At 39.7% G+C, this 26,560-nt stretch overlaps 2 protein-coding genes across 12 annotated transcripts in view; both read left to right on the forward strand.

Annotated features, from left to right (window-relative positions):
* LOC133662176 (inactive ubiquitin carboxyl-terminal hydrolase 53) overlaps positions 1 to 1,407 on the forward strand; it is a 54,221-nt gene extending 52,814 nt beyond the window's left edge. For all 5 annotated transcript variants that reach the window (XM_062065926.1, XM_062065925.1, XM_062065929.1 and 2 more), the window contains one exon: positions 622 to 1,407. In XM_062065926.1, the coding sequence (XP_061921910.1) occupies positions 622 to 710 (89 nt within the window). In that variant the 3' untranslated portion in view covers positions 711 to 1,407. The remainder of the gene's footprint in view (positions 1 to 621) is intronic.
* Positions 1,408 to 4,890: 3,483 nt separating this feature from the next.
* Positions 4,891 to 26,560, forward strand: part of LOC133662179 (coiled-coil domain-containing protein 149-like) — a 30,321-nt gene continuing 8,651 nt past the window's right edge. For 2 of the 7 annotated variants that reach the window (XM_062065932.1, XM_062065933.1), the window contains exons 1-13: positions 4,891 to 4,967; positions 5,045 to 5,106; positions 5,559 to 5,720; positions 9,535 to 9,573; positions 9,655 to 9,762; positions 9,853 to 9,969; positions 12,472 to 12,644; positions 12,729 to 12,801; positions 12,882 to 12,963; positions 17,179 to 17,323; positions 17,405 to 17,481; positions 17,822 to 17,854; positions 18,385 to 18,480. In XM_062065932.1, the coding sequence (XP_061921916.1) occupies position 4,967; positions 5,045 to 5,106; positions 5,559 to 5,720; positions 9,535 to 9,573; positions 9,655 to 9,762; positions 9,853 to 9,969; positions 12,472 to 12,644; positions 12,729 to 12,801; positions 12,882 to 12,963; positions 17,179 to 17,323; positions 17,405 to 17,481; positions 17,822 to 17,854; positions 18,385 to 18,480 (1,168 nt within the window). In that variant the 5' untranslated portion in view covers positions 4,891 to 4,966. Of the gene's footprint in view, positions 5,107 to 5,558; positions 5,721 to 9,534; positions 9,574 to 9,654; positions 9,763 to 9,852; positions 9,970 to 12,471; positions 12,645 to 12,728; positions 12,802 to 12,881; positions 12,964 to 17,178; positions 17,324 to 17,404; positions 17,482 to 17,821; positions 17,855 to 18,384; positions 18,481 to 26,560 lie in introns of all 7 variants that reach the window. The other 5 variants (XM_062065935.1, XM_062065936.1, XM_062065938.1 and 2 more) reach the window with 4 other exon arrangements.

A 26,560-nucleotide genomic window follows, 5' to 3' on the forward strand; every position in this document is an offset into this window, starting at 1 on the left:
GTAATCCTTTCAACCCTGTTTGTAGGATTATGCCGAAACTAAATGCTGCCCCGCATGGTGTCCTTTTTCACCATCACACATATGTCTAACCTCCCTCTCACCAGTTATCAATGACAATTCCATGCATAATAGAAATAACATGTAAAGTCAAAGTCCACCATGTGATTGCTTAATGCACGAGCACATATACAGGTGCCCAACCTGGACGCACCGTAGAATCTTTCCTCCCACCAGTTACTAATGATGCATAGCAGAAATTAAAAAAAAACAAGTAGTTCTGTAAAAAGAATACACATCCAACCTGCAGAGTCACATCCCAAAAAGAACCCACAATGCCTCCGGTGTGATTGCTATGCTTTAGCACGGTTGTCAAATACGGATGCGTTTATTCTTCCTCCCACCATATATTAAGAACAACAAGCTTGCATGCATTGTAAAAAAAACAAAACTAAAATTAATAATTATTGCCATCTTGCAATACACAAAAAACAAAACAACTTATCAAAATAATAATAATCAAGTCAAAGACTGCAGTGTGATTGCTCATGCACAAGCACAGGTGGCCAACTTGGACACCTCGTATATTTTTAGAAATAACATCTTTTTGTTCTCTCTTCTTAGGCTATTCTTCTTCTTCTTCTTCCACGAAGCCTATCGCAAAGTGGTTCCCCGTGACACAAAAAGGACTGGACGAGCATGGTTTCCTATAGTTGGAGCAAAAGCAACAATAACTACGAATATCCAAAAAAAAACCCACTATGCATTACGACTGTTGTACAGTTTGAATGTCTGAAAAAGAACATGCAAGAATGTGCAAGCCAAAGAGATTGTTTGGGGAAAAAAGGATGAATATTAAATTTGCACAAGTAGAAAGGTACGGCAAAAGGGGATCACTCGGAGAGCTCTTTTATCAGCATTACCAAGTTAAAGACGATTGAACGAAAACGTGTCCAATAATGGAAATGTTTCACCATTTGGACAGTCTTTCTTTGTACTTTAGTAGATCCTAGGGATCTGTGTGGGTATCGAGGTGTCTTCATTCTATCTCTCCAATAAAGCCGCCTGATCAACTCTCCTAAGGTGATGGGCAATTATAGCCAAATGCTAGTAAGCACAAATGTCTTATCACTGTATCATCACTACTGACACTCCGAGCTCTTTGTTTTTGTTGCAAAACATACAAGCGTTCCTATAGTAAAATGTTGTATTTGTTTTTGGCTCCCTATTTTCATACGTAATGCAGAGTTTTTACTGCATAGTGCCTTTTTGTATTTTTATTTTCAAAATGACAAAAAGTTTGCATCAGAAAATTATTTGTACAATGTTTTGATTCCAGAGATTTTTGCATTTAAGTTTTATTTTTATTGATCGCCACTTGTTAAACAAAATAAACGAATGTTCAAGTACCTTTGCCTGTATTAGTATTTTGTTATAAATATTTGTAATTAATAAAAAAAATTGTTTTAATAAATATTGTACCATTCATATATTGACGACTACTGTCGCTAACGTCTTCAAATTCTGGTGCTTTTCTGCCCCCTGTTGTCGCTTGCACGTAATTACATGCAAGTCGTTTTCACAATCTGAATATAAAAAGCACATGAGAATCCATCCATCCATTTTTCTACCGCTTGTCCCTATTGGGGTCGCGGGGGGAGCTGGAGCCTATCTCAGCTGCATTCGTACAAACTTTAATATATTTATGCATGTGTTGAAGTTATAATTTGTAATTTTTTTTTACAAAATCAATGTTTCCATAGTAGTCCATCCATCCATTTTCTACCGCTTGTCCCTATTGTGGTCGCGGGGGGTGCTGGAGCCTATCTCAGCTGCATTCGTACAAACTTTAATATATTTATGGATGTATTTAAGTTATAATTAGTAATTTTTTTTTTACAAAATAAATGTTTCCATAGTAGTCCATCTATCTATTTTTTACCGCTTGTCGGTTACGGGGGTGCTGGAGCCTATCTCAGCTGCATTCGTACAAATTGTAATATATTTATGTATGTATTTAAGTTATAATTCGTAATTTTTTTTTACTAAATAAATGTTTCCATAGTAGTCCAGCCATCCATTTTCTACCGCTTGTCCCTTACAGGGTCGCGGGGGGTCCTGGAGCCTATCTCAGCTGCGTTCGTACAGACTTTAATATATTTATGTATGTATTTAAGTTATAATTAGTAATTTTTTTTTACAAAATAAATGTTTCCATAGTAGTCCATCTATTTTTTACCGCTTGTCGGTTACGGGGGGTGCTGGAGCCTATCTCAGCTGCATTTGTACAAATTGTAATATATTTATGTATGTATTTAAGTTATAATTAGTAATTTTTTTTTACAAAATAAATGTTTCCGTAGTAGTCCATCCATCTATTTTCTACCGCTTGTTCCTATTGGGGTCGCGGGGGGTGCTGGAGCCTATCTCAGCTGCATTCGTGCAAACTTTAATATATTTATTTATGTATTTAAGTTATAATTTGTAATTTTTTTTTACAAAATAAATGTTTGCATAGTAGTCCATCCATCTATTTTCTACCGCTTGTCCCTATTGGGGTCGCGGAGGGTGCTGGAGCCTATCTCAGCTGCATTCGTACAAACTTTAATATATTTATGTATGTATTTAAGTTATAATTAGTAAATTTTTTTTACAAGATAAATCCATAGAAGTCCATCTATCTATTTTCTACCGCGTGTCCCTTACGGGGTCGCGGGGGGTGCCGGAGCCTATCTCAGCTGCATTCGTACAAACTTAATATATTTATTTATGTATTTAAGTTATAATTCGTAATTTTTTTTTACTAAATAAATGTTTCCATAGTAGTCCATCTATCTATTTTCTACCGCTTGTCCCTTACGGGGTCGCGGGGGGTGCCGGAGCCTATCTCAGCTGCATTCGTACAAACTTAATATATTTATTTATGTATTTAAGTTATAATTCGTAATTTTTTTTTACTAAATAAATGTTTCCATAGTAGTCCAGCCATCCATTTTCTACCGCTTGTCCCTATTGGGGTCGCGGGGGGTGCTGGACTCCATCTCAGCTGCATTCGTACAAACTTTAATATATTTATGTATGTATTTAAGTTATAATTAGTATTTTTTTTTAACAAAATAAATGTTTCCATAGTAGTCCATCCATCCATTTTCTACCGCTTGTCCCTATTGGGGTCGCGGGGTGCTGGAGCCTATCTCAGCTGCATTCGTACAAACTTTAATATATGTATTTATGTATTTAAGTTACAATTCGTACATTTTTTTTACAAAATAAATGTTTCCATAGTAGTCCATCCATCCATTTTCTACCGCTTGTCCCTATTGGGGTCGCGGGGGGTGCACTCCAGGGACGTGCACATGATTATCATTGATTGATTGATTATAGAGGGGCAGGGGCTCAAAGTCAGAAAAGGGCAGAACTTTTTTTTTTGGTCCTTTACACAATATGGAAATCAATGTAAAATTAAATTTGCTAATAGGAAGCTGACTACTTAGCTGTGTGTCTTTTGTAGGTAAAAGTGATGGCCATTTCTTTTGTGTCAACAAATTATTGTCATAATGAGTTAATTCACATTATCGTAGGCTTGGAAGACATGAAAAGCAACAAAACACTGGTTTATTATCAGGCTATTTATTGTTAAAGATAAGGACTTTAATATTGAACATTGAACAGTGCAACATGAACTTTGAAAAAAAATACAAAAATAAATACCCAAATGGAAAAAACTTCAATGTGAACATCTGTCCTTCTTCCCTTAACTTGATGAAAACACCATCAAGTTGTAACTTATGGTCTTTCTCACTTAATGCTCAGACTAAACAACTGAAATGCAATACAGGGCCAAAAATATGGACCAGGGGCCAGTAGAGGGCTGTAGGATGGAGGCCACCAATACCCAAATATGCTCCTCAATGTAAATTCAGGGCTCCCATGAAATGCTGTGAAATCATCAATTTTAGCCATGCATTAAGAGGTCTGCTACCCTTAGCTGCTTCCTTCCTGGTGCTCCTTCTCCTTCCTTTTCTGTATCCTTTCTTTTTTTGGCATTGTGCTGCAGGCATAATCATCATGAATCAAGTTTAAATACAGATGGTAATATTCCTAACAGATAACCTACATCTTATATCCCCGAAATATATCCCGCCGCCTTTACCACCAAAAACCTCTCTCTCTCTCTCTCTCTCTCTGGCGGAAGCGGCAGGCTCAAACAACCCCGTATTACAAGAAAACGTGGAGTTGTTTTTTGTTTTTTTTTACATACCTGACAGGAATTTATTAATGTTGTTTAAAGAAAAATAAAACAAAAACACACACACACAGGCAGAGGGCACTTTTTAAGACGAGGCAAAAAAGGGCAGGGGCTCAAGCACCCATAGGGCCCTATGTGTGCACGTGCTGTGCACTCTATCTCAGCTGCATTCGTACAAACTTTAATATATTTATGTAGGCATTGGTGTGTAGACGTGTAGTTGAATGGTTGAGGTGTGATTGTCTGTTTATCGAGGATGCACATCAATGAAGGAGATGAATATAAATGAAATGAAATGAAATAATTCGTAATTTTTTTTTACAAAATAAATGTTTCCATAGTAGTCCATCCATCCATTTTCTACTGCTTGTCCCTATTGAGGTCGCGGGGGGTGCTGGACTCTATCTCAGCTGCATTCGTACAAACTTTAATATATTTAATTATGTATTTAAGTTGTAATTCGTCTTTTTTTTTTTTTTTTTACAAAATAAATGTTTACATAGTAGTCCTTAACTCTAAATACATTTAAAAAAATACATTAACAATGTTCAACGGTACGATATTTACTGTCAATTACAGCCAAAATGTAAAATAAGCTATCTTAAATGTCAAAATGTAAGACACACAGTAGTGACAAGCCGTCTGGTAGCATACAACTTTATTTTGAAAGAAACCGGAAGCAAGTGTCCTCCCCCGCTGCTTGTCGTGGCTGAATAAACAAGTGAGGCGCTCCAATTAAAGGCGAATGACTGAACAGTTTATTTTCAGTGTTTCCAAAACGTGCCATTTATTCCATAGTGGTTTGGACAATGCAGTCTGCGAAGCGGAGTGAGAGTGACTGGCAAGGGTTGGTTAGCGAGGTGAGTGTCAACGGCTGTTATGTGGCTAACACATATGCTAACTGCTGCATTATTGTATGCTCCCTTTAACATACGGACTGTCTGCTTTTAGCGTGAACAAATGTGTTAAAATGACAAACTGTTCATTTTAATACAATAAAGCGCTTTAAAGCTGGTTAAATTGGCCCAACACTCACCGGACATTACATTTGGTACCAAACGCTACCCATTGGTGTACCTAATGCTGTGGCCACTGTATGGTAGAGGATACTGGAGCTGCAACTGTTGTGTACTTTGTCTTATCTTCCAGTATTTACACGCCTAGATGTTTACTTTTCCACTTGGTGCTAAGTAAGCACCGTGTCATTTGCACAATCACATGAGCAATATTTGTAATAATAAGCATCGCATATCATTATTGATATTAATATTTATTATTGAACCTTCTCTGTGGCTTGGTGTGTGTGTGCTAGTTCCTGATGTGTAAACGCAAACTGGAGAGTAAAAAAGAAGCCCTCCTCATTCTGTCCAAGGAGCTGGACATCTGTCAGCAGGAACGAGACCAGTACAGGCTCATGGCCAACCAGCTCAGAGAGCGCCACCAAGGGCTCAAGAAGAAGTACAGGGAGCTCATTGTGAGTAGACTATGGGTTATGGGTTATACTTGTATACCTTCAAGGTACTCAAAGCGCTTTGACACTATTTCCACATTCACCCATTCACACACACATTCACACACTGATGGCGGGAGATGCCATGCAAGGCCCTAACCACGACCCATCGGGAGCAAGGGTGAAGTGTCTTGCTCAAGGACACAACGGATGTGACGAGGTTGGTAGAAGGTGGGGATCGAGCCAGGAACCCTCAGGTTGCTGGCACGGCCACTCTCCCAACTGCGCCACACCGTCCCCTACGACTAAATTGTCTTAAAAAACAAACAAAAAACTACCGTATGTGGTGTTTCCTTTTAACGATACAATACGGTGTTAAAGGGGAACTGCACTTTTTTTTAGTATTTTGTAAATGGTTCACAATAGTGTTGTCCCGATACCAGTATTATGGTACCGGTACCAAAATTATTTCGATACTTTTCTGTACTCTTCTGAATAAAGGGGACCACAGAAAATTGGCTTTATTTTAACAAAAAATCTTAGGGTACATTAAACATATGTTTCTTATTGCAAGTTTGTCCTTAAATAAAATAGTGAACATACAAGACAACTTGTCTTTTAGTAGTAAGTAAGCAAACAAAGGCTCCTAATTTAGCTGCTGACGTATGCAGTAACATATTGTGTCATTTTCCATTCTATTGTTTTGTCAAAATTATTTAGGACAAGTGGTAGAAAATGAATTATTAATCTTGTTCATTTACTGTTAATATCTGCTTACTGTCTCTTAACATGTTATATCTACACTTCTGTTAAAATGTAATAATCACTTATTGTTCTTTTATTTGATACTTTACATTAGTTTTGGATGATACGGGTGGCGGACCGGTACTTTTCAGAGGCGGTATTGTACTGAATATGATTCATTAGTATCACGTTACTATACTAATACCGGTATACCGTACAACCCTAGTTCATAATCATTATGAGAGACATGATGATGGATGTTATTTATTTATTTTTTTGCATTGTAAATATTAAATAAATGCGATTAAGAATTCGCTTACAATAGAGCCTATAGGAGCCACTCAATTCCGCACTTAAAAAAACATCCAAACACCTCTATTAGGGTTTTATATAAATGATGTAAGTATATATGTAATGTCGTAACGGGAACATTTATAATAACATTTAATATTTACACATTTTAATAATTTTGAGCATACGTGGCACATTAATTTAAAAACTCATCACAACGTTTTTTTGTTTTTTTTCCTCTTCATCACCGATTACTGTGCAACGTCTGCTGTCATTAGGATGCTGACTGCTGGGGCGTTCATAAATTCCTATTTAGGTGAAGAATGACTCATAATCCTCACGAAGAAAAGGGGTGTGAGGGGGCCAAGCGTCTTTTCGTGCCGTCCTTGCCAGTTTCAGGTCCTAAATGGCTGTCAAAAGTGTACCAACTTGTCGAATATGTCTTCTATCCAGGTGAGATGCATGATTTATGATGTATAATAAACTTATAGGGAGCAAGGACGTGAGGAAGCAGCAGACCACTCGATGATGTAAACAGAGGGACACGGTTGTGATCATAATGCCGCTATAAATAGTTTCTGTGTTAGCGTTTTTAATAACAATATCACTAATACTTGGTTAATATTCAAATATATTCACATTACTTTTATTTACAAATTAGGATGCGTTAAAAAAAAACATCCGTCGTGTCTTTCATAATGAGTATGAATGATAGGCAAAATTCCAAAAAATGTGCAGTTCTCCTTTAAGACATGACTGGAATAATGGATGTAACGATAAGATCATTTTCATATCACGGTTATTGTGACTAAAATGTTCACAGTTATCATTAAAAGGCACATTTTTATTGAATGTTCTCAAAAAGTACTTACACACACACTAAAATCTTGACCAAATATTTTTTTTTATATAACTAAAATAAATAGACCTAATATCAGAAAAGCCACTACTTTGCATGTTTTGTGTTTTTATACCTCACTGATAGTGTTGTAGTCTTAGTAGTTTATCTGTTTTAATAACTTAGATTTCATAGTTTTAACAAATATGTAACAAATACAATCTGTTATTAATTATTTCTGGTGGGCGTTATGTCCTACTGTGTTTAGTAGGGCTGTGACTCTTCAGGCACGACACAATTCGATTTGATTCGATTCTTGGGGGTAATGATTCTATGATTAACTACCACCCCCCCCACACCCCCAGAAAATAGATATACAGCTGTGATAAATATCTATATTACTTTAAAGAAAACTGTTTTTGTTTAGAGACCCCCAGACTTCCCTCTCCAGAGCAACATTAGCGACCTCCTCCCGGGGAATCCCGTTTCCATATGAGTTGGAAAATTGTGTTAGATGTAAATATAAACGGAGTACAATGATTTGCAAATCATTTTCAACCCATATTCAGTTGAATATGCTACAAAGACAACATATTTGATGTTCAAACTGATAAACATTTTTTTTTTTGCAAATAATCATTAACTTTAGAATTTGATGCCAGCAATATATGACAAAGAAGTTGGGAAAGGTGGCAATAAATACTGAAGGGTTCAGATAATCTGGAGAAATCACTGCACATAAGCAGCTAAGCCTGTGACCTTCGATCCCTCAGGCTGTACTGCATCAACAAGCGACATCAGTGTGTAAAGGATATCACCACATGGGCTCAGGAACACTTCAGAAACCCATTGTCAGTAACTACAGTTGGTCGCTACATCTGTAAGTGCAAGTTAAAACTCTCCTATGCAAGGCGAAAACCGTTTATCAACAATGCCCAGAAACGCCGTCGGCTTCGCTGGGCCTGAGCTCATCTAAGATGGACTAAAGTGGAAAAGTGTTCTGTGGTCTGACGAGTCCACATTTGAAATTGTTTTTGGAAACTGTGGACGTCATCTCCTCCGGACCAAAGAGGAAAAGAACCATCCGGATTGTTATAGGCGCAAAGTTGAAAAGCCAGCATGTGTGATGGTATGGGGGTGTATTAGTGCCCAAGACATGGGTAACTTACACATCTGTGAAGGCGCCATTAATGCTGAAAGGTACATACAGGTTTTGGAGCAACATATGTTGCCATCCAAGCAACGTTACCATGGACGCCCCTGCTTATTTCAGCAAGACAATGCCAAGCCACGTGTTACATAGTAAAAGAGTGCGGGTACTAGACTGGCCTGCCTGTAGTCCAGACCTGTCTCCCATTGAAAATGTGTGGCGCATTATGAAGCCTAAAATACCACAACGGAGACCCCCAGACTGTTGAACAACTTAAACCGTACATCAAGCAAGAATGGGAAAAAATTCCACCTGAGAAGCTTAAAAAATGTGTTCCCAAATGTGTACTGAGTGTTGTTAAAAGGAAAGGCCATGTAACACAGTGGTGAACATGCCCTTTCCCAACTACTTTGGCACGTGTTGCAGCCATGAAATTCTAAGTTAATTATTATTTGCAAAAAAAAAAAAAGTTTATGAGTTTGAACATCAAATATCTTGTCTTTTTAGTGCATTCAATTGAATATGGGTTGAAAAGGATTTGCAAATCATTGTATTCCGTTTATATTTACATCTAACACAATTTCCCAACTCATATGGAAACGGGGTTTGTAATTTAAAATCTATAAGTGTCTTGCTTCAACAACTAATCATGCCTAAAATCTTGAAAATACATTATTTAGAGTACCTTTCAAAATCAAACTATTTATTGTATTTACCTATCAAAGGAGGTTTCAAGGTGTCAGAATTATTTGAAAAATCAGCAGAGATCTTGCTATGTCACAGTCGCATTAATGGTGTCATTTTGTACTATTTAGGAAGGTGACCCATCATTACCTCCTGAAAAACGCAACCAGGTACAATTCCCCGAAAGCTGGCGATCCTTCATGCCTTGCATGCTTCCCTTGTTGAGTTTTTTGTTGTTGTCACCTGGTCAGGTGAACCTTGCCCAGCTGCTGAGAGACTCCAGGGACCAAGCGAAGAAGCTGACAGAGGAGGTGAAGGAGCTGACTCAGCAATTGCTAGAGGCTCATGGGGACAACAAGGTGAGATGAGGCATCCATTTAATACCCAGTTTTCTTTGGTATAAACAGGAAGCACTGTCTTCTTTATCCTCTGTTTTTTTCATCATGTAGCTCTTGCGAATGACTATCACACGACAGAGGCTAGGAGATGATGAGGTTGGCGCCCGCCACTTCCCCGCCCACGAACGGGAAGACTTAGTTCGCCGGCTGGAGCAAGCAGGCCTTCAGGTACATTTTGATGTTGTCAATCATTTAATCACCATTTATTTATATAGCCCTCAATCACAAGTGCCTCAAAGGGCTTCACAAACCACAACAACATCCCCTGATCTGAAACTACATTTGGGCAATGAAAGACTCAAAAGCCCGAATAGGGAAAAAGAAGAAACCTTGGGAAGGGAACCCCTTCCAGGGTGACCGTCTGCAAAAGGATGCCCAGTGGGTACAATCATTGAATTGTTAAATTGGTAAATAATGTGTTGGGTCCAGTCCATCGGTAAGCGAACAGATGGTTGTATGGTGTAGGGGGATCTTCTTCACAAGCTGGTTCACCCCGAGTCACAACTTGAATCAGCTAGCACATCACCCAGACTGGTAGCTCTCCACAAATTACCTGTGACCACCTGGAATGGACAGGGGAGACAGAGCAGCATAAAAGAAGCGGCAGGTCAACTGATCTAAACAGGACCTATCCAAAAGCTAGAGTATATCAAATTAGTTTAAAGTTGGGACTTAAATGCTGCTTCTGAAGGAACATCTCTAGCTGTTGCCGGTAGGTACTGTAGCCCGAATAGAAAACGCTCTAGAACCTGCAGACTTTTAGGGGGCTCTGGGAATCACTAATAAACAAGCGTTCTTAGAACGCAGATTTCAGGACGTAACATATGGCGCATTGTATAATATTTTGCATGTAAAGAACACAACCTTAAAACCGCACCTGTGGGGTACTGGGAGCCAGTGCAGGTGGGCCAGTATAGGCGTAATATGATCCAATTCAGGGTTTCCCCTAGATTGCCAAGATACTTTTGGCGGTGGGGGCATGGTCACCATGATGTCATCAAATAATTTGCATACGTTTCTATGATGATATGATTTTTTTATAAGGTTAAAATTAAATGTGTATTTACATTTACAAACAAATCTGTTATTATTTAGTATCAGCATATATGTTTAATATTATATCATTTTGCTATATTTTCAAATGTTGCTGCTTATTGTAAAATGTACTTTGTTAAAACAAATTGTGTCTCGAGACTTTTAATGACTTTTTCTCTATTAAAGATGACTAGCAACAAATTTAGCATCTTTTCTTTTTGCGGTGTTACTATAAAATAAGCTTGTGTTTATGTCCCCGACAAAAGAGGCAAGCTGCAGCGAGCATAACGTCACACTAGCTTCACGCGGTTGCTCCAGTTGGACTTTCTTTCCTTAAAAGCCGCCACTGGCCTCTTAATATTTGCACATTTTGTACATCGCCGTCCGCGTGTATATCTGGGATATATTAAAGGAACGTTCAAAATAGGGCTGCAACTAACAACTAATTTGATAATCGATTAATCTGTCGATTATTGCTTTGATTAATCGATTACTAATCGGATAAAAGAGACAAACTACATTTCTATCCTTTCCAGTATTTTATTGAAAAAAAACCAGCATACTGGCACCATACTTATTTTGATTATTGTTTCTCAGCTGTTTGTAAATGTTGCAGTTTATAAATAAAGGTTTATAAAAAAATATATATAAATAAAAAAGTAGCCTCTGCGCATGCGCATAGCAAAGATCCAACGAATCGATGACTAAATTAATCGCCAACTATTTTTATAATCGATTTTAATCGGTTTAATCGATTAGTTGTTGCAGCACTAGTCCACAACAGACATGTTGACTATGCTCCAGACAATCGCATGCGTCTTGTTTGCTTCATAACATCATCTGGTTTCGGTGGCCAAACTTATGGCGCAAAACTATTCAATAGTGCACAGATAAAAGGCTATGAACTGTACATCCATTCATACTGTAACGACCTGCTGTTGGTAATGTTTTATGTTAATGTAATTTAGATTTGATGTTGATTTTTACCCATGATCGCAAACACACACCGGTAGTTTAGAAGGAGGTCAGAGTCTGAGTTAGATTCAAGCAGAGGATGAATGAACCAGTGGCATATTATAATAATATAATGGATGTATAATTAATAATTATTATAATTGATTATTAAGAGTTAAACTCTTACCTTGTTTACGTCTGTGACAACGTCCTTAAGGGTTTTTAATTATTCAGAAATATCAAGCAGCTAAAATGCGGCAAACATCAATAAGTGTGGAGTGTTTTGCATTTTTTCCATCATCCCTTGTAATGGATTTAAATGGGGGTCATTTCTTTATTTTTATGTTGATTGGACATTTTTTATAATGTCCACAACATTCACTGAGCAGGTTGTGTGACCATATTGTTGAATCAGATCAGGCCCCACGTGTTTTATTGTATTTCTTATCATATTGTATCATTTAAATAGCTAGCACGCCATTTATCACTGTTATGGCATGTTGCATATTGTATTGTTAAAACACCCTAAATATTGTATTGTTTAATTGGAAATTTTGTAGCGAAAACTATAGTGTCATACATCTAGTAATTTTTAAAAATCAAATATTGTATAATAGAACATATAGCATAAATTGTACTGTAAATGGTATTGTATATTCGTGCATATTTCATGAATAACAGATGGAGGAGATGGAACACAATGTGAAGGCTCTGACGGACGAGCTCCAGGACGTGAAGGCGGAGCGCGGCGTCTACAGAGAAAAAGCTGAGCGCCTCAACATTGAGCTCAACCACATTCTTGGCAACCGAGAAGCACGCATCATCGACATAGACGCCCTCTGCATGGAAAACAGGTGAACAAAATGCAACAATCTCTCTCTCGCTCTCATTCATTTATTTTTTTTCCTCATTTTGATTTTCCCTTTTGCTCTGGGAAGGTATTTGCATGAGCGTTTCAAACAACTGCAGGAGGAGGTGAACCTGCTGAAATCAAACATCATGAAGTACAAGGTAAAGGCTAATTTAAAGGCTTGGCAACAAATTAAGCAAAAACACTAAATTGCACCAAAATATTGCAAATTCTGTTGCAGTCTGCATTAGAGAGAAGGAAAAACTCCAGCAACAATGGGAAATCTAACAGTCCACTCACAGGTGTTCTCTCGGCCAAACAAGGTCAGTGGCTCGTCAGTTTCTATTGCTTTATTTACCGTATTGACACAGATAAGACGACCCAAATATAAAATGACTCAACAAAATCAAAGACAAAATAGACTTAAAAAAAACCTCTAGAATAAAAGGCTACCTATTTTCTGCATTTTTCCTAGGAAAAAAAGTTGATCATGAATATGGCAACCTGACAATTTCAAAGAAAATAAAGGTATAATTGATTATAAGATGACCCGTTCGTTGGACTTTTTTTTCTCGGGGGAAAAAAGACAACCCGCAATATAGACATGGCAGCAAAATCAGAGGCAAAAATAGATCAAATTAATCATTTTCTACAACAGGGTCACCAATGTTTTGGAAGCCGAGGGCTAATTTATGGGTACTGAGTAATACCGAGGATTACCTGTTTGCTATCTGTCTGTGTATGCAATAACTTACACGGCTAATTGTTTATTATTTTATTAGAGAAGTATGCTGCCATCCAAATATAAAATAGCAACTTCTGGGACGTGTGACATTATAGCGGCGGTTTCAATAAAGTTGACAACTATGAGCGTTGGCGAGACTAGTGAACACAGCATCTAAAGTTGAACCTGTCAACAAGAAGTAGTGGTTCCCTTCTGCCACAAGGCGTCCATAGCGTCTTATAACTCGCTTTTGTCCTTAAATTATGAGTCAATCGGATCGTCCACAATTTCCTGGTTGACGTGGTTCCCAAGGTGGTGCGCTGTGGGTGAGGAGGCTAAGGAAAAAACATTCATGAAGTTTGGTTCTTTTATTAATTTATTATGGGTCTACTGAAAATGTGACCAAATTTGCTGGGTCAAAAGTATACATACAGGAATGTTAATATTTGGTTACATGTCCCTTGGCAAGTTTCACTGCAATAAGGTGCTTTCGGTAGCCATCCACAAGCTTCTCATGGCAAGTTTCTGGTTGAATTTTTGACCACTCCTCTTGACAAAATTGGTTCAGTTCAGCTAAATTTGTTGGTTTTCTGACATGGACTTGTTTCATCAGCATTGTTCACACTTTTTAAGTCAGGACTTTGGGAAGGCCATTCTAAAACCTTACTTGTAGCCTGATTTAGCCATTCCTTTACCACTTTTGACGTGTGTTTGGGGTCATTGTCCTGTTGGAACACCCAACTGCGCCCAAGACCCAACCTCCGGGCTGATGATTTTAGGTTGTTCTGAAGAATTTGGAGCTAATCCTCCTTTTTCATTGTCCCATTTACTCTCTGTAAAGCACCAGTTCCACTGACATCACATGGACAAAGATACGACCTTTTGGAGGAAAGTTCTGTTGTCAGATGAAACAAAAATTTAGCTGTTTGGCCACAATACCCAGCAATATGTTTGGAGGAGAAGAGGTGAGGTCTTTAATCCCAGGAACACCATTCCTACCATCAAGCATGGTGGTGGTAGTATTATGCTCTGGGTCTGTTTTGCTGCCAATGGAACTGGTGCTTTACAAAGAGTAAATGGGACAATGAAAAAGGAGGATTACCTCCAAATTCTTCAGGACAACCTAAAATCATCAGCCCAGAGGTTGGGTCGTGGGCGCAGTTGGGTGTTCCAACAGAACAATGACCCCAAACACTCGTCAAAAGTGGTAAAGGAATGGCTAAATCTGGCTAGAATTAAGGTTTCAGAATGGCCTTCCCAAAGTTCTGACTGTGGACAATGCTGAAGAAACAAGTACATGTCAGAAAACCAACAAATTTAGCTGAACTGCACCAATTTTGTCAAGAGGAGTGGTCAAAAATTCAACCAGAAGCTTGTGGATGGCTACCAAAAGCTCCTTATTGCAGTGAAACTTGCCAAGGGACATGTAACCAAATATTAACATTGCTGTATGTATACTTTTGACCCAGCAGATTTGGTCACATTTTCAGTAGACCCATAATAAATTCATAAAAGAACCAAACTTCATGAATGTTTTTTGTGACAAACAAGTATGTGCTCCAATCACTCTATCACAAAAAAATAAGAGTTGTAGAAATGATTGGAAACTCAACACAGCCATGACATATGTAAACTTTTGACCACGACTGTATACATATATATCTCCATCCATCCATCCATCCATCCATCCATTTTCTACCGCTTATTCCCTTCGGGGTCGCGGGGGGCGCTGGAGCCTATCTCAGCTACAATCAGGCGGAAGGCGGGGTACACCCTGGAGAGGTCGCCACCTCATCGCAGGGCCAACATATTTACACACACATTGTATACATTTTTTTATTTTCTCATTACAAGTATGATTCAAACGAACAGCAACACAATAAAATACAATTTTAGATGCAACTCCCTGTTAAGTATGCTATATAACAGGCTTGTTAAATATTAATTGCGTGCTATTTTTATGCTTGACTCAAATTAGTCACAAAAATAGCTTCCACAGGACTCCCGAGCTCTTATATTTTCATTACAGGAGTTTTCTAAAGTAAGTTTTCTGAGTAAGTCTTCCTTCATTAGCTTTCATTTGCCTATGTACTGAAGTGGCACATTCTCTTAAAGAGACAGTAGTGTCCTAACCAAAAGCAACATAAATTTGAAATAATTAAATATTGTCACAGTGCTTTTAACTAATAACTATGAATGTAACAGTATAACTTCAATTAACGTTATCTCTATCCTTATGACTGACTCAAGAATGCATTTATTTATGATCCAAAAATGCAAAAAGTGTAATTTGGCTCCCACAACCATTTTACACTTCATCCAGGATAGGCTCCTTGTGCGAGTGGCTGGTGTAATCTTGTTCACATGTATAATTCTATCCTCATTCATCCAGGTCATTTTATTCCCAGAGAATTGAATCCATCCCAAGTGGACTGTTCGATTGTCTTAGAATAAGTTTGGTCTCTCATTTAATCAGGCTTTGTCAGTTCATGCCTTAGATTGGTCAGATTTAGTCTGTTTACAGTCTTGTTGCACCCAAACACTGTCATTATTTTTGCTCTATTGCGGTTTGTAGGCTTGTTAAATTATGCTGCAAAACTAAAATAGATTTTTTGGATGTGTCTTTGTTTCATCCCAATCGCAGCGTCACCATATCCATATTTTACCGTTATCGTGAACTATACATTACATAACGTATGGTATCATGAGGTACCCTGGGACTCCCAGCGTTGCCCTACAGACGAAAATGAAGGCAAAATTAATACATTTCCATAATATAAGAGAACATGGGTTATTTTCTGTCTTTTTTAATAAGGATACCCTGAATATAAGACATCCTGATAAAAGACTGAATAAATACATCTTTAGAACAGAAGTCTTCAACACGGGTCCGTTTCCCCCAGGGATTCTGCAGAGGTACAGCAAGGGTGTCGTGAAATTTTTCGTATTTTTAATTTTTACCTTTACCCTCCCATTTTTCCACAATTTTAAATGTCTTTAAATTAACATTAACAATAATCTAACACACTATAGTCTAGTTTACAAATGTCATAGGCATGACCACGCTACTTACTGTATGCACCTCGCAAACTTAGAATAAAAACATGAATAAATAATTATATTATTATGTTCATGTTAGCATTTGAAATAGCTAGCAATTTGCGTTTCATTGGTGCCTTGCATTAACCTCGAACGTTGGAAGTCGGAGCTGGGAATGGCGTCACAGCCAAGCTATGAGCGTTCCAGTTATGAGGTATGAAATCAAGATGGCGCATGAAACAATTACATTTATGTTACTGTAACCATTTATAAACCGCCAACAATACATCGTAAATGGCTGATATAGTGCGACATAGACGAGGCAGAAGTGCAAATAACAGATATTAAAGAAGCTTCCATTATTGTTTACTGTCAGAGCAGCAGTCTTTGAAAGCCATCTTGGGAGTGGTGAGGACTCAGCGACTTTCCAAGTAGGACGTTTTCAACATTCAACTAAAAACTTGAACATTTGACGAGGAACTCGAAAATTCCGCCTTAGAACTCAGGAATTCCGACTTTCCAGTACAAATGGAACCCACCATTATTGCCAGCTAGCTATTGGCGGTGCTTTTTGGTATTATTCTAAAATATTTTGGTGCAGCACAATAAAAAGGTATGTTTAAAACCAGGTTGATTTAAAACACAATCACAATTTTGTACAGGATATATAAGTAGACATCCCCACTAAATCTCTTTATCAGTTTAGGGGTACTTCAAAACATGGAAGACACCTGCTCTAGAACATAAGACGACCCCTGTTTGTTCCCTCTTGTAGTCCAGGCGATGCTCTTGGAAGAGCATGGCTGCAGCCTCCCCGCTACACCGCAGTCCATTTCTGACCTGAAGTCTCTGGCCACGGCGCTGCTCGAGACCATCCATGAGAAGAACCTGGTCATCCAACACCAACGCCACACCAACAGGTGACTAAAGCATCTCCAGTCTCCTGATCTAAACTGGTTCCAAAGCAAACACTACATAGATCTGCTCTATTTGCTCGGCAGGATACTGGGAAACAGAGTAGCAGATTTGGAAAGGAAGCTGAAGACGCTGGAGGTCGCCGGGTTTTGGAGTCTACCAGGTGTGTAGTAAAACTGAAATCACATTTAGCACCTTAATCTACGAAAACGTAATTGGGGAAAAAAATGCTTTCACTAACAAACTACACACATTTCCGCTTGTTCTGTGTATTGTTTTTTTTACATCTATTACAATATATTGTAATTTTTTGGACTCCCTAACAAATCTCACATATTGTATTATGATCCTTACGGTATCACTATATCTTGCCAGGTTTTTGAGTTGTCTAAATGCAAATTTCTGCCTTGTAAATTCCCTTCTTTTTTTTTACACACAAGCATGATCCATTTTGGGCATAATAGTGTGTTTGTATTTTTCTTTCCCCTGCGGCTGCATCTCAGGCCTGACCTACCGCATATCCATTGGGATCGGGAGTATGTATGTCTTCTATCCTCTTTGTCTTAGCCCTTCGCCCCATCCCATCAACTGTAGTTTCTATCTTCTCCACTGGAGAGAGATGTTGCACTGCCTTACGAGGCCTGTCGGCGATGGCGCGCCATCATTCTCAGCGCCATAAAACTGACAAGCATCCATTACTGAAAATGATTGCCCACATTACAAACACATTTAGGAGAATGTGCCCGTTATTAGGGGATTTGTAGGCCACCACCGCAGAGAGCGAGGTGTGTGGGATGATGCTTATTTAACAGGTATTTGTTTTGAGTGAAAACCAAATGATTGATGGAGCACTTCCAACATCACGCTCACCCTCATAGTCCTCTTTTTTTTTTTCTTTTTTTCTACTCAACCGTGAATGTTCCAAAACGGTTTGATGGGCACATTTTGGGCTATTTGTGAGTGTGTTTGTGTGTAGCATATGGTGTCAGGCTGAGAGGCTAATGAAGACGGATCACAGGGAAGTGAGGCTTTGGTTGTGGCGTCACCCACATTGTCGTTTTTGCAGGGACTCGGGACGATGTCGTGCCGAATGAAAACCTCCCGCTGGAGCTTTGTCCAACCCGGGTGTCAACGTCAGGGAAGCAGCAGCGTTCACCCAAAGGTAACTAGTGCGTAACTTTTGATTAGCTAGCTAGTTAGTTAAAGGCCTACTGAAATTATTATTTTTTATTTAAACGGGGATAGCAGATCCATTCTGTGTGTCATACTTGATCATTTTGCGATATTGCCATATTTTTGCTGAAAGGATTTAGTAGAGAACATCGACGATAAAGTTTTGGTCGCTGATAAAAAAGCCTTGCCTGTACCGGAAGTATCAATCAATCAATCAATCAATCAATCAATCAATCAGTCAATGTTTATTTATATAGCCCTAAATCACAAGTGTCTCAAAGGGCTGTACAAGCCACAACGACATCCTCGGTACAGAGCCCACATACGGGCAAGGAAAACTCATCCCAGTGGGACGTCAATGTGAATGACTATGAGAAACCTTGGAGAGGACCGCATATGTGGGTAACCCCCCCCCTCTAGGGGAGACCGAAAGCAATGGATGTCGAGTGGGTCTGACATAATATTGTGAAAGTCCAACACATCAGCGAAAGTCCAGTCCATAGTGGGGCCAGCAGGAACCATCCCGAGCGGCGACGGGTCAGCAGCGTAGAGATGTCCCCATCCGATGGACAGGCTAGCGGTCCACCCCGGGTTGGGAGCAGAGTAGAAAAGAAAAGGAAAGAAAAGGCAGATCAACTGGTCTAAAAAGGGAGTCTATTTAAAGGCTAGAGTATACAAATGAGTTTTAAGATGAGACTTAAATGCTTCTACTGAGGTAGCATCTCTAACTTTTACCGGGAGGGCATTCCATAGTATTGGAGCCCGAATAGAAAACGCTCTATAGCCCGCAGACTTTTTTTGGGCTCTGGGAATCACTAATAAGCCGGAGTTCTTCGAACGCAGATTTCTTGCCGGGACATATGGTACGATACAATCGGCAAGATAGGCAGGAGCTTGACCGTGTAGTATTTTATACGTAAGTAGTAAAACCTTAAAGTCGCATCTTAGGTGCACAGGAAGCCAGTGCAAGTGAGCCAGTATAGGCGTAATATGATCAAACTTTCTTGTTTTTGTCAAAAGTCTAGCAGCCGCATTTTGTACCATCTGTAATCTTTTAATGCTAGACATAGGGAGGCCCGAAAATAAAACGTTACAGTAATCGAGACGAGATGTAACGAACGCATGGATAATGATCTCAGCATCGCTTGTGGACAAAATGGAACAAATTTTAGCGATATTACGGAGATGAAAGAAGGCCGTTTTAGTAACACTCTTAATGTGTGACTCAAACGAGAGAGTTGGGTCGAAGATAATACCCAGATTCTTTACCGCGTCGCCTTGTTTAATTGTTTGGTTGTCAAATGTTAAGGTGGTATTATTAAATAGATGTCGGTGTTGAGCAGGACCGATAATCAGCATTTCCGTTTTCTTAGCGTTGAGTTGCAAAAAGTTAGCGGACATCCATTGTTTAATTTCATTAAGACACGCCTCCAGCTGACTACAATCCGGCGTGTTGGTCAGCTTTAGGGGCATGTAGAGTTGAGTGTCATCAGCATAACAGTGAAAGCTAACACCGTATTTGCATATGATGTCACCTAGCGGCAGCATGTAAATACTAAAGAGTGCAGGGCCAAGAACCAAACCCTGGGGAACTCTGCACGTTACCTTAACATAGTCCGAGGTCACATTGTTATGGGAGACACACTGCATTCTGTCAGTAAGATAAGAGTTAAACCAAGACAAGGCTAAGTCTGACATCCCAATACGCGTTTTGATACGCTCTAATAAAATATTATGATCAACAGTATCGAAAGCGGCGCTAAGATCAAGAAGCAGCAACATAGATGACGCATCAGAATCCATCGTTAGCAATAGATCATTAGTCATTTTTGCGAGGGCTGTCTCCGTAGAGTGATTTGCCCTGAAACCCTGATTGAAAGTAGCGTGACGTCACAGGTTGAAGGGCTCCTCACATTTCCCCATTGTTTACAATGCAGCGAGAGCGATTCGGACAGAGAAAGCGACGATTACCCCATTAATTTGAGCGAGGATGAAAGATTTGTGGATGAGGAACGTGAGAGTAAAGGACTAGAGTGCAGTGCAGGACGTATCTTTTTTCGCTCTGACCGTAACTTAGGTACAAGGGTTCATTGGATTCCACACTTTCTCCTTTTTCTATTGTGGATCACGGATTTGTATTTTAAACCACCTCGGATACTATATCCTCTTGGAAATGAGAGTCGAGAACGCGAAATGGATATTCACAGTGACTTTTATCTCCACGACAATACATCGGCGAAGCTCTTTAGCTACGGAGCTAACGTGATAGCATCGGGCTTAAATGCAGATAGAAACAAAATAAATAAACACCTGACTGGAAGGATAGACAGAAAATCAACATTACTATTAAACCATGGACATGTAACTACACGGTTAATGCTTTCCAGCCTGGCGAAGCTTAACAATGCTAACGACGCCATTGAAGCTAACTTAGCTACGAGACCTCGACAGAGCTATGCTTAAAATATTAGCGCTCCACCTACGCCAGCCAGCCCTCATCTGCTCATCAACACCCGTGCTCACCTGCATTCCAGCGATCGACGGCGCGACGAAGGACTTCACCCGATCATAGATGCGGTCGGCCGCCCGGAGACGGAGGAAGTCAAGGTGAGGTCGGCGGCTAGCGCGTCTGCTATCCATCTCAAAGTCCTCCTGGTTGTGTTGCTGTAGTCCGCCGCTAATACACCGATCCCACCTACAGCTTTCTTCTTTGCAGTCTTCATTGTTCATTAAACAAATTGCAAAAGATTCACCAACACAGATGTCCAGAATACTGTGGAATTTTTCGATGAAAACAGAGCTGTTTGTATTGGGACACAATGGTGTGCCAATACTTTCGTTCACTCCGTGACGTCACGCGCATACGTCATCATACATAGACGTTTCCAACTGGAAGTTTCGCCGGAAATTTAAAATTGCACTTTATAAGTTAACCCGGCCGTATTGGCATGTGTTGCAATGTTAAGATTTCATCATTAATATCAATCAATCAATCAATGTTTATTTATATAGCCCTAAATCACTAGTGTCTCAAAGGGCTGTACAAGCCACAACGACATCCTCGGTGTCGAGTGGGTCTGATATAATATTGTGAAAGTCCAACACATCAGCGAAAGTCCAGTCCATGGTGGGGCCAGCGGGAACCATCCCGAGTGGAGACGGGTCAGCAGCGTAGAGATGTCCCCATCTGATGGACAGGCTAGCGGTCCACCCCGGAGCAGAGTAGAAAAGAAAAGAAAAGAAACGGCAGATCAACTGGTCTAAAAAGGGAGTCTATTTAAAGGCTAGAGTATACAAATGAGTTTTAAGATGAGACTTAAATGCTTCTACTGAGGTAGCATCTCTAACTTTTACCGGGAGGGCATTCCATAGTATTGGAGCCCGAATAGAAAACGCTCTATAGCCCGCAGACTTTTTTTGGGCTCTGGGAATCACTAATAAGCCGGAGTTCTTTGAACGCAGATTTCTTGCCGGGACATATGGTACAATACAATCGTCAAGATAGGCAGGAGCTTGACCGTGTAGTATTTTATACGTAAGTAGTAAAACCTTAAAGTCGCATCTTAGGTGCACAGGAAGCCAGTGCAAGTGAGCCAGTATAGGCGTAATATGATCAAACTTTCTTGTTTTTGTCAAAAGTCTAGCAGCCGCATTTTGTACCATCTGTAATCTTTTAATGCTAGACATAGGGAGGCCCGAAAATAATACGTTACAGTAATCGAGACGAGATGTAACGAACGCATGGATAATGATCTCAGCATCGCTTGTGGACAAAATGGAACGAATTTTAGCGATATTACGGAGATGAAAGAAGGCCGTTTTAGTAACACTCTTAATGTGTGACTCAAACGAGAGAGTTGGGTCGAAGATAATACCCAGATTCTTTACCGAGTCGCCTTGTTTAATTGTTTGGTTGTCAAATGTTAAGGTGGTATTATTAAATAGATGTTGGTGTTGAGCAGGACCGATAATCAGCATTTCCGTTTTCTTAGCGTTGAGTTGCAAGAAGTTAGCGGACATCCATTGTTTAATGTCATTAAGACACGCCTCCAGCTGACTACAATCCGGCGTGTTGGTCAGCTTTAGGGGCATGTAGAGTTGAGTGTCATCAGCATAACAGTGAAAGCTAGCACCGTATTTGCGTATGATGTCACCTAGCGGCAGCATGTAAATACTAAAGAGTGCAGGGCCAAGAACCGAACCCTGGGGAACTCCGCACGTTACCTTAACATAGTCCGAGGTCACATTGTTATGGGAGACACACTGCATTCTGTCAGTAAGATAAGAGTTAAACCAAGACAAGGCTGAGTCTGTCATCCCAATACGCGTTTTGATACGCTCTAATAAAATATTATGATCAACAGTATCGAAAGCGGCGCTAAGATCAAGAAGCAGCAACATAGATGAAGCATCAGAATCCATCGTTAGCAATAGATCATTAGTCATTTTTGCGAGGGCTGTCTCCGTAGAGTGATTTGCCCTGAAACCGGATTGAAAAGGTTCACAGAGATTGTTAGACGCTAAGTGTTCATTTAGCTGCTGTGTGACAATTTTTTCGAGGATTTTCGAGATAAACGGAAGGTGGGACACTGGCCGGTAGTTTACCAAGAGATCAGGATCGAGGTTAGGTCTTTTGTGTAGAGGATGAATAACCGCTTTTTTGAATGCTAGGGGAACCGTGCCAGAGGAAAGTGATACGTTTATAATATTTAACACTGATGGAACTAATAATACAAAAAGCTCCTTGATAAGTTTCCCAGGAATTTGGTCAAGTAAACATGTTGTTTGTTTTGTCCCATTTACACATTTTGACAATTCCTCCAATGTTATTTCATCAAAGAGAGAGAAACTATTTTGGAGGGCGGTATCCGTCGTATATACAGTCGTATCTGTGTTAATAGAACCCAGTTGTAGCTGAGATGCATTGTCTTTAATCTCTTTTCTAATTACTTCAATTTTCTTATTAAAGAAATTCATAAAGTCATCTGCTGAGTGGGTGGAGCTACTGGGAGGAGTCCCTTGTTGGGTTAGCGATGCTACTGTACTAAACAAAAATTTAGGATCATTTTTGTTGAGGTGGATGAGATTTGAGTAATATTTAGCTTTAGCTGAGGTAAGCATGCGTTTATAAGTTATTAAACTATCACACCATGCTTGATGGAAAACCTCAAGTTTAGTCGCACGCCATTTGCGTTCCAGCTTTCTACATGATAATTTCTGGGCTTTAGTTTCTTCTGTAAACCATGGGGTACGCCTTTTAGGGGCCCTTTTTAGCTTTAGCGGTGCTACACTATCAATGGTGTCGCGCAGGGCGTCGTTAAAGTTGTTAGTGAGGTTATCAATAGAGCCCACATAATTTGGGAATGGTGCCATTACCGAAGGCAGTAGGTCAGTAAGAGTCGTCGTTGTGGCAGCATTAATGTTGCGGCTGCTATAGTAGTTATTATTATTATTATTAGTTTGTTGACAATGAGTCAGAACTTCGAATTTTATAAGGTAATGATCGGACATTACTTTAGTGTACGTGAGTATCGTAACTTTAGAGGTGGTGACACCCCTGACAAGCACTAGATCTATCGTATTACCGTTGCGATGCGTGTGTTCATTTATTATTTGTGTAAGACCACAGCTATCAATTATAGTCTGGAGCGCGACGCATGGAGAGTCCGATGGGGTATTCATATGGATATTAAAGTCCCCCATTATGATTATATTGTCGGCGTGCGTCACTAGATCAGCAACAAACTCTGAGAATTCACTGATGAAGTCCGAATAGGACCCAGGGGGGCGGTAGATAACAGCCAGGTGGAGAGGCAGCGGTGTGACAAACCTCAAAGTGAGCACCTCAAACAAGTTATATTTATTATTTAGGTTAGGTGTAAAATTATATAGTTTTCATTGTATATTAGTGCGACACCCCCTCCCCTTTTAAGAGGTCGGGCAACATGTGCATTGGTATAGTTAGGAGGAGATGCCTCATTTAGCGCAAAAAAATCGTCTGGTTTGAGCCAGGTCTCGGCGAGACCAACGACGTCAAGTTTGTTGTCTCTAATGACTTCATTAACTAATAACGTTTTGGAAGATAATGATCTTATGTTTAAAAAGCCCATATTATAGGTAGTGGGCTGTTTTGAGGATTGTTTGTTGAAATTATCCGAAGTAGCAATATTAATAATGTTGCGTTTATTATGCGTAGTGCACTTTAAATAGTTTCGACCATATCTAGGAATTGATACGACTGGAATTGTCCAATTGTTTGCTAGATGTTGCGATAAATTGAACGCATCATAGTTAGCCACCTCAGTAGATTGCATGTCTGCCTCTGACACGGTCACAAAAGAAAAAACATTATGTGAGTTGTGTTTTATTCTAAGAGAATTGCTATGTGTGCAGGGATTATCCAGCCTGGCGCCGGCTAGTTCTAGTTTAAAAGACTTCTTACCCGGACTAGCGCTTCTTTGGTTAGCTTTTCCCTTTGGTGTTAGCCCCGCTCGGCATCCCCGCTTCTGCTTCCGCTCACACCGCTTACGTCGTCTCCATTGGCGGTCACCGCTAGCACTTGACTCCGCTGCTACAAAGGCCGCTCGATGTAGCCCACAAAGTATTCCCATGCTAGCGAGTAGGTCCACCGTACATGCATCTTTCAGTCTATAACGACCCAATCCATCCACATCCAGAATTGTCTGTCGGTCGTATGTGATCACAGAGTGTTCACGCTTTGAGCCAGCCATGAAATTGACAGAAATGACGGGTGTTTTTTGCCAAATCGCTCTACACTCCCAAGAGCGTCACCGAGCTGCTGCATAGCAATGCGCCGCCATCTTGGAACAAGAATAGACTGTCGAGTTTCAGATGAAAGTTCTCTTTTTCTGGCCATTTTGAGCGTTTAATTGACCCCACAAATGTGATACTCCAGAAACTCAATCTGCTCAAAGGAAGGTCAGTTTTGTAGCTTCTGTAATGAGCTAAACTGTTTTCAGATGTGTGAACATGATTGCACAAGGGTTTTCTAATCATCAATTAGCCTTCTGAGCCAATGAGCAAACACATTGTACCATTAGAACACTGGAGTGATAGTTGCTGGAAATGGGCCTCTATACACCAATGTAGATATTGCACCAAAAACCAGACATTTGCAGCTAGAATAGTCATTTACCACATTAGCAATGTACAGAGTGTATTTCTTTAAAGGCCTACTGAAATGATTTTTTTTAAATTTAAACGGGAATAGCAGATCCATTCTATGTGTCATACTTGATCATTTCGCGATATTGCCATATTTTTGCTGAAAGGATTTAGTAGAGAAAATCGACGATAAAGTTTGCAACTTTTGCTCGCTGATAAAAAAAAAAGCCTTGCCTGTACCGGAAGTAGTGTGACGTCACAGGAGCTAGTATTCCTCACAATTCCCCATTGTTTACAATGGAGCGAGAGAGATTCGGACCGAGAAAGTGACGATTACCCCATTAATTTGAGCGAGGATGAAAGATTCGTAGATGAGGAACGTTACAGTGAAGGACTTGAGAGGCAGTGATGGACGTATCTTTTTTCGCTCTGACCAAAACTTAGGTACAAGCTGGCTCATTGGATTCCACACTCTCCTTTTTCTATTGTGGATCACGGATTTGTATTTTAAACCACCTCGGATACTATATCCTCTTGAAAATGAGAGTCGAGCACGCGAAATGGACATTTAAAGTGACTTTTATCTCCAAGACAATACATCGGTGACACACTTAGCTACTGAGCTAACGTGATAGCATCGTTCTCAAATGAAGATAGAAACAAAATAAATAAACCCCTGACTGGAAGGATAGACAGAAGACCAACAATGCTATTAAACCATGTACATGTAACTACACGGTTAAAAATTCTCAGCCTGGTAAGGCTTAACTATGCTGTTGCTAACGACGCTAAGGCTAATTTAGCAACTTAGCAACCGGACCTCACAGAACTATGTACTCTCTCCTTTTTCTATTGTGGATCACGGATTTGTATTTTAAACCACCTCGGATACTATATCCTCTTGAAAATGAGAGTCGAGCACGCGAAATGGACATTTAAAGTGA

The sequence above is a fragment of the Entelurus aequoreus genome, linkage group LG12 (assembly GCF_033978785.1).
Source record: "Entelurus aequoreus isolate RoL-2023_Sb linkage group LG12, RoL_Eaeq_v1.1, whole genome shotgun sequence".
Lineage (NCBI taxonomy): Eukaryota > Metazoa > Chordata > Actinopteri > Syngnathiformes > Syngnathidae > Entelurus > Entelurus aequoreus.